This window comes from Phycodurus eques, chromosome 2, assembly GCF_024500275.1.
Source record: "Phycodurus eques isolate BA_2022a chromosome 2, UOR_Pequ_1.1, whole genome shotgun sequence".
Classification (NCBI taxonomy): domain Eukaryota; kingdom Metazoa; phylum Chordata; class Actinopteri; order Syngnathiformes; family Syngnathidae; genus Phycodurus; species Phycodurus eques.
In genome coordinates, this window is record NC_084526.1 from 22,748,346 (window position 1) to 22,757,314 (window position 8,969).

Genomic DNA, 8,969 nt, shown 5'->3' on the forward strand with positions numbered 1-8,969 from the left:
ATATATTGTTTCCTTCATCCTTTTTCCCTTTCATACATCCTTGTTTCTTTCCTTTCATCCATCTGTCCTTCTTTCTTTCCTTTCACACCATCCTACCTCTCTTCCATCCCTTTTTCAGAATCATCTTTATTTGATAAGTATGTCAAAAACACATGGAATATGTCTCCGGTGGACAAATGTGTTTGTGACAAATTAGTTTCCTCCCTTAATCAACCCTTGTTACCTTCTTTCCTTCATCCTTTCTTCTTTTAATGCCATCCTTGTTTCTTTTCTTCCATCCTTCCCTTCATACATCCATATTGCTTTCTTTCCTTCATTTCATTAATACCTCTTTACTTCATCCCTTGCATACATCTTTGTTTCCTTCCAGCGTCCCTTGTTTACTTCCTTCTTTTAAAACCAATCTTCCGACAATCCCTCCCTTCTTGAAGAAGTTAATTTCAGGTGTATAGCTACTTTTAACGCGAACCCTTTGACTGCATGGTTTGTGGTTGGCATTGCGCAGCGCCGCAAACTCGTGCGCTCCCGCGGCTGGGCGGGGCTTCGGTGTATTTAATAATCACGTGACGTCAACTAGTCAGACGAGACACAGACAGGCGAACATGGAGACCAACGCCACCATTCTGCGCGTCAAAAGAAAGCGGGGCACCGACCCCGCGGACGCCCTGCTGCTTGCCTGTAAGCGCATCCGACCGGAGACGAGCCAGGCTCCCGGCGAGACGGCAGCGGAGCCCGGCGAGGTCGACGTGGAGAAGTCTGTGTTCAAACTCGTGGCCACTGTAGCGACACAGGTAAGATGGCCGCGATGTGTGTCGGCTAGCCAGCTCGTACCCGGCTAGCGTCAACACGACGTACGCGAAAAACGCTCAAAGACCACGTTAAACTCCCCTAGCACGACTATTTTCTACGTAACGTCTTCAAGAGTCAAATTGACGACTCGACCATTAACACCATTCGCATGTGGTGGAATGAGCGCGGTCACTTTAACTTTTATCGGGAAGGGCTTTTGAGTTTTGACACAGGCAGTTTTGATTCGCAAACGTGGGCAATATTTGCTCCACCTCCTGTTTCAATTAGCCATTGACAAGGTGGGGAGCGGGCAGCGCGTGAACCCAGGTGTATCCGGCCTCTCACCCCCAAAGTTGGCTGAGATAGCCGCCAGCGCACCCGCTACCATGGTGGATATGCGGTTCAGAAAATGGATGGTTTGATGTTGCTGTACGTTAGCCTCAAAATACTGGCATTTCCCAATTGTTGCCACAAACGCAGCCCACACTGGTAGCCAACTATAGCAGCGACAGCTATATAGTTCTTTATGATTGTCTACGTCACAGGTGTCAAACTGGTGGCCCGGAGGCCAGATCCGGCCCGACACATCATTTTATGTGGCCCGTGAAAGCAAATCAAAATTGCTCATTGTGTTCTGGTGTAATACCATTTAGATATTTGCAAGCATTTTTTTGTTACCAATCCCCCTTTGAAAAGAAATTTAGTAGTTGAAAAACATGTTTTTAAAGGCTTCTGATTTCAAAACTGGCTATTCATCAATGTGTTGTGTATACTGTATGTGATTACAGTATAGGAGGCGGTCTTTCATTTACAACTCCAATTCCAATAAAGTTGGGACGTTGTGTTAAACACAAATAAAAACAGAATACAATGATTTGCAAATCATGTTCAACGTATATTTAATTGAATACAAAGAAAAGATATTTCATGTTTAAACTGAAACTTTGTTTTTAGCAAATAATCATTAACTTAGAATTTAATGGCTGCAACACGTTCCAAAAAAGCTGGGACAGGTGGCAAAAAAGACTGAGAAAGTTGAGGATTTCTCATCAAACACCAGTTTGGAACATCCCACAGGTGAACAGGCTAATTGGAAACCGGTGGGTGCCATGATTGGTATAAAAGGAGCTTCTGAATTGGTCAGTCATTCACAAGCAATGATGGGGCGAGGTTCACCTCTTTGTGAAAAAGTGCGTGAGAAAATAGTCCCCAACAGTTTAAGGACAATGTTCCTCAATGTACAATTGCAAGGAATTTAGGGGATTCATTAGCCACGGTCAATGTCAACAAAAGGTTCAGAGAATCAGGAGAAATCACTGCATGTAAGTGGCAAGGCCGAAAACCAACATTGAATGCCCGTGACCTTCGATCCCACAGGCGGCACTCAATCAAAAACCGACATCATGTAAAGGATATCGCCATATAGGCTCAGGAACACTTCAGAAAACCAATGTCAGTAAATACAGTTCGGCGCTACATCCATAAGTGCAACTTGAAACTACTATGCAAAGCAAAAGCCTTTTATCAACAACACCCAGAATGGCTGCCAGTTTCTCTCGGCCCGAGCTCATCTAAGATGGACTGATGAAAAGTGTTCTGTGGTCCGACGAGTCCACATTTCAAATTGTTTTGGGAAATTGTGGACATTGTGTCCTCCGGGCCAAAGAGGAAACGAACCATTCACACCGATTTTATCAGGCTGATCGGTATCGGCTGATATTTAGCGTTTTATGCTGATCGGCTTTGTCATAATTTGCAGATCCGATGAATGACGTCATTGGCCACACAATGAAAAAAAGGTTACTGTAGCTTTGTCACAAAATTGCAACCCAAATTGATGTGCACATCTCTTATGCTCCCTTTCCTATCTGAGAATATCAGAGAGAAAAAAGAGGGATTTCATTACATTTTCCTCTTAATATGCGCTCAGTGCCGAAACAGCTGAACGTAGCTTAATGTTACATAACTGCGACCATTTGTCGTCAGAATTAATGGGGACGTCTACTTACACCCACTTCAACATCTGAAAATTCATCCTCTGAAAAGATCAGAACGAAATCCCAAATATTTTGGATGTTATAGAATTTTTTTTTTTTTTTATATCACTAACAGGCCTTGGAGGAGGCCTTGAATAGTGAAAATGTACCAATACATATGTACTTTTTTAACATTAGACATGCCATATTTGAATGAAAGTACATGTTTTTCACAACCCCTAGGTACCAGTAAACGTTTACAAGGTAGATTTTCATTTGACTTATGTATAATGCACTCTATCACAAAATGTTTTTTAAAAAAAAAATCATGAATTTCGGTACATGGGGAAATTTTTTTTTTAAATGTTTCACAAAAAATAAACAAATGACAAAAATATTAGATAAAAATTCACAATTAGTTGGAAAAATATTAAAATATCAAATTAATAAAATACTAAATTTGTAAAAATGCAAAATAGAGTACATTAAATTATTTAATGAAAAATACACAGTAGCAAAGAATGAAATATGACTAAAATGACTGGCAAAAATAAAACTATTTAATAAAAGTACACAAATTAGATGAGAAAAAATACAAAAATTGGATCTAAAACTTCAAAAAGTACAAAATAGATGAAAAATAAAACTCACAAATAGAAGTAAAAATACACTTCAGAAAAACATTTAAGAGAAAAAATTAACAAAAACAGATGAAAACATGGATTAAAATAATGAAATCTTGGATAAAAAGGTACAAATATTAGGTGAAAAATACACAGCTATGAGAAAAGTATTAACAAAAAAAACCAAGAAAAATATTAGACAAAAAATACACAGGAAAAATGAAAATGGTAGATGAATGGCAGATGTCAGCTTTACAAATGTCACGGATGCACCATGGCTCACATGTCGTCTCTTCCGATGTTCAGGACACTCCGGTGCAGACGGAGGTCCGCCAGGCTGTGGCTCGGCCCCGCGTGGCCCACGCCCTCCGGCCCTCCGCCAACAGCTTCCAGCGCATCTTCGGCGACCTGCGCAGCGCCAAGTTGGGCGTCCGAGGTGAGGAGCGCTACCGGATCCTCTCCAGCCACCGCGCACCCACCAGCCTTGCACCCCCAGCCCGCACACAAAGACGCCAGGGGGGCGATGATGCAGAGGAGGCGGCAGTGGAAGAGGAGGAGAAAGACTCTCTGAAACGTGAGAAGTGTTTGGGTCTCGTGGAAGTCCAGGTGGTTGATCTCCTGCACGAAGATCTACCGGAACAGGACAAATCTCTCAGCAAGGTGAGAGGAAGTCATTTTGGGTGAATTCTTCTCCAATAAAAAGCGGGAAGGACGGGTGATATGATCTAAAAAAACGGTTTTGTTTAGGTGTCGGTATTACTACATGAAATGTGTCAGGGAGTCAAAACATTCGATACTGTGGCACAATCTCATGAGAACCAAAGCTTTAATGCTCAGAATATTTCCAAAAATACACAAATCAGTTTAAAAGGTACTTTGGGGGGGGGGGGATTATACGGAAAATTACACAAATTATATCAAAGTACAAATTAAATAGGGAAATAAACAAAGGGCTTGTTAGACAAAAACAATACAGAAATATGCAATATGAAAAGTAAATAGCTGGATAAATACACCAATATTAAGGGAAAAAAATACACATTTAAAAGTAAACAAATACAAGCGGGTAAAATACAAAAAAATGAATAACAATTTAGAATTAGACAAGACAAATGCACAAGGAAATTTTAATGTACAGATATAGGAAAAAATATTGCAATTATTACAATTCCTATGTTTTTGTTGTATACTGTAGACATTTGGGTTTCATATCAAAATATAAATGAGAAAAGTACAGAATTCCAGCTTTCATGGTATTTACATCTAGATGTGTTAAACAACTTCGGACAGACAACCTTTTGTTTGAAGCCACCCACTTTGCAAGTGAGCAAAGGTATTGGAACAGACATTATTAAATTAGTGAATAACATTTAATATTTGGTGGCATAATCCTTAATTGCAATAACTGCATCAAGCCTGCGACCCATTGACTAATGATGGGATGATGATGCCTCAAGGAGTGTATTGACACACTACACAAACTGTGTCGGCACTGTATTGACACTTGGTTGACCACTCAATAACCCTGACAGTAGTTCTAAAATCATTGCAAGTAAATAAAATGAAAATAAGATGGGGAAAGCTTACATGCTGGAAACCCAACATCAGCCTGTGAAATATTTAATCGCTAGTCCTTAAAATATGATCTCATCATTGTATAATTTCATTTGCTCAATTTGTTTGCCGAGTTGTTTAAGAGTTTAAAATTTGCTTAAAACCTTGTTTGTGTAAATGCTAAAATAAGTTGGGATGTAAAATATAGCAAATTTGTCTTAATAAAATTCAGCGTTAAAACCTTTAACTTATGTATGGGATTTTGATAACTTAAGTGTTCAATCATATGAAATAAAAGACTAAAAATTGTTTCATGTATTTTTATTATTATTATTATTATATATTTTATTTATTTTATTATATTTATTATTATTATTTTATTGAGGAACAAAAGTTTTTGAAGTGTCTTTGTTCCAAGGTGATTTCTCCTTAGACACCAAGGGCCTCATGTACAAGGCTACTAAAACGTGTATGCTCAAATCCAGAAAACGTTGTACGCACAAAAATATCCAGATGTATGAATCTGTGCGTATGCATGAATCAAAGTACATTTCCTTCGTACATTCCAATCAACATGGAAATGAGCGCTCATTCTGAAATTGCTCAATGAAGTAGCCTCATCCACTTGCTTGTTAGGAACTGCAAGCCAAATTTTGTATTTTTTTGACAACTTCAACATACCTGGGGTACTCACGAGTATCTGCCAATTCTTCATTGCCGTGCCGAGCTCTATAATGCCTCGACATTGATGAAGTGCTCTTATTGATGTAAGATGGCTCTGTGGAGCAGAGCCGACACTTCACCAACAATAAAATAGTTAATTTATCTGAAAACAATTAAAACCTCTTACCAGAAAAAGAGTACAAATATGTTAATTAAAAAACTTAACAGTGAACAATGTCCAAAGGAGAAAAAGATTTATCTTATTTGGTGTCAAAAGATCAAAATGATTCCAGACTGTGCAAAACTTCTAGGAACGATCCATGAAGTCAGTGGAACAAGGTGAGGGCAAGCAAAACTGCAACATGACGATGCAGTTTGTTTCCTGATAAACACAATTTGGCACGGCACATCCAAACGACACACTTCCTGTATCGGTCACATGATTATTTTTTACTTTTTATTTGTATTTTATTTTTAAATGCGATTCACGCACCAATACGGGGTTTCACTCTTGTGCGCTCGAGACCAATGCTGACACACCAGTGTTGTTCGTCCCATCACTACCATTGACTTCACCAGACTGTTGCATTCTTCATTTGAAATGCTTTTCTAGGCCTTTACTGCAGCCTCTTTCAGTTCTTGTTTCTTTCTGGGGGTTTCTCCCTTCAGTCTGCCCTTGAGGAGGTAAAATGCATGCTCTATTTGGTTAAAGTCCGGTGATTGACTTTGCCATTAAGACCTTCCACTTTTCCCCTGATGAAGTCTTTTGTTGTGTTGGTGGTGTGTTTTGGGTCAATGTCTTGTTGCATGATGAAGCTTCTCATGATTAGTTTGGATGCTTTTTTCTGTAAATTGCCAGACAAAATTGTTCGTTCTTTCATTCATTCATTCTGCTGCTACTATCATGAGCTACATCATCAATAAAGACTAGTGAGCCTGTTCCAGAAGCAGCCATGCAAGCCCCAGGCCATGACATTACCTCCACTGTGCTTCACAGATGAGCTTGTGTGTTTTGGATCATAAGCAGATAATTTCTTTCTCCATACTTTGGCCTTTCCATCACTTTGGTAGAGGCTAATCTGGGTCTCAACAGTCCAGAAAGCCTTGTTCTAAAACCTTTGTGGCTCATCTCTACTAGTGTGGAAAATCCACTCTGGCCTTCCGATTCTTTTTGGTGATGAGTGGTTTGCATCTTGTGGTATGGCCTGTATATTTCTTTTATCGAAGTCTTCCTTGAACAGTGGCTTGTGATACCCTCAACTTGCCCTGTGGAGGTTGGCAGTGATGTCACTGTTGTCTTTGGCGTTTCTTCACACATGACCCTGTTGCAGCCATACAATTCCAAGTTAATGATTATTTGCTAAAAACAAAGTTTATCAGTTTGAACATTAAATCTTCTCTTTGTAGTGTATGCAATTAAATATAGGTCGGACATGATTTGCAAATCCTTGTATTCTGTTTTTATTTGTTTAAGACAACGTCCCAACTTCATTGGGGAAAAATACAGGTTACATTAAGGTTACATTACATTACATTATTACCAAAATATTACAAAAAAATACACAAATGAGATATTAAAATGCAATTGAAACCAGACTGATTGGTTGACGTCACGTGATATGTAAGAGGGTTCTTCATTTGTCTCGTTACATGGAAGAAAAAAAATCAAACGCGCTAGACTTTTCATTTTGGTGTTGTAGGGCCACTACAGAGAGGATATTCAAACTCCCAAGTGCATTAAAGAAGCCATTGTAATTTGCTGGATGTGTTTTTAGACAGAATCATCAGACCCCGACGCGATCCTCTGCAACAACACCAAGATGCTGCGAGAGCGCCTCTGCATCCATGACCGGCAGCAGCAACGCTGGCCACATGAGAATGACGACGGCGACTACGTGTATGACCTCTACTACCAGGAAACTGCCACGACTGGATGGATCCATGACATCCTGTCCGTCAGGGCCTACGCAGACCACACACAACTGGTAGTCTATCTGTGTGTGTGTGTGTGTGTGTGTGTGTGTGTGTGTGAGAGAGAGAGGAAAAAAGTGGGTAGAAAGAGGTAGAGCTAGATATGAACGCATTGTCAACTCCGGAGTGAGGAATTTGACATCATCAGGTTGCCGAGGTGGAGGCCGATGAGGTGTACGACGACGAGGATGATGAGAATGAGGAAGACAACTGGAGGAATGACTACCCCGAAGACGAGAGTGACCACGCTGACAGTGAAGACGGCGACAGAGCGGAACGCTATGGACGTACGTCTTCTCAGTTTGTCACTTTACGGAACCTCCCAATTTCAAAAGCATTTGTCCCATTTTAACTCGCGTCCATTAAAAACAGTCATGGACTGTACACTCACGTTTGAACTTTCTTCTTTTACTGCTTCCTGCAGAAAGAATTTGAGACAATTGCCTCATTTAACTGCTTTTCTTTCACATGAACTGCCATTGTCAGGAAAAATACACATTAGACAAAATGCAAGAATATATGGAACAATTTGTATATATATGTTTTTTTAAGAAATACAAAAAATAGAAAAACAGGACAAAAATGGAATTGGGAACACAAAAGCATTTGGCCGTTAACCGCTGTCAAACACAAAAGCTTAATTTTGACAGTACAAGTGAGAGTTGTGTACAATGTGTCGCAAAAAGCGAAATCGCTCAAGTGACAGCTTACCATGAGTGTCCATTTTCCCACTGACTCATCTGCGTTTTGTTTTGCAGACTGCTGGGATGAGGATGAGGACGAGGACGAGGACGAGGACGCCTCTCACTGCCGCAGGAGCTGGCATCGCTACCAGAGAGACCAGCTGCAACAGCTCAGTCACCAAGACGGCCCGCAGGACCTCGACAAAGACAAATACGACTCGGACTGACTCCAGAACCGCCATCTTTCCCAGTTCCTCCTGTAGCCCACACGGCGGGTCTCCTTTCTATTTTCTTTAAGTACATTTGTGTGCCTGTGTTTGGTGTGCGTTGCTGTTGGCGTGCGGTCAGTTGCGTATGTGTTTTGTATACTGTAACGTGTGCAGTTGTGTTGCGGGACCGACAGTTTGGGGGCTCATCAATTTTGGCCCACATTTTGTTTGTTGAAGTTGAGTGTTACAACAGAAAGAATGCTTGCTGGATGTTATTTTTGTAAATATGTGTATAACAGATTTTAAAATAAATGTTTAAAGCACTCATTGATTTTGCTTCTGCTTGTAAAATGACAATTTGCTCCTTAGATGTCAAATAAAAAAATGTGGCAAACTCCAGGCCCCCGCCACATCCTTTGTTGCCCACTAAAGCAAATTGTCTAAGTTTCTTCCTAAAACATATTTCTCATTTTACAGATTACATTTTTCTTTCTCTGTACC

General features: G+C 40.2%; 1 protein-coding gene across 1 annotated transcript; it reads left to right on the top strand.

Annotated features, from left to right (window-relative positions):
• Window positions 1-471: 471 nt before the first annotated feature.
• On the top strand, window positions 472-8,795 carry slc7a6os (solute carrier family 7 member 6 opposite strand). The gene is made up of 5 exons (XM_061669988.1): window positions 472-791; window positions 3,695-4,048; window positions 7,381-7,590; window positions 7,725-7,863; window positions 8,335-8,795. The coding sequence occupies exons 1-5, from the start codon at window positions 603-605 to the stop codon at window positions 8,484-8,486; spliced, it is 1,044 nt and encodes a 347-aa protein (XP_061525972.1). The 5' UTR covers window positions 472-602; the 3' UTR covers window positions 8,487-8,795.
• The last annotated feature ends 174 nt before the right edge of the window (window positions 8,796-8,969 follow it).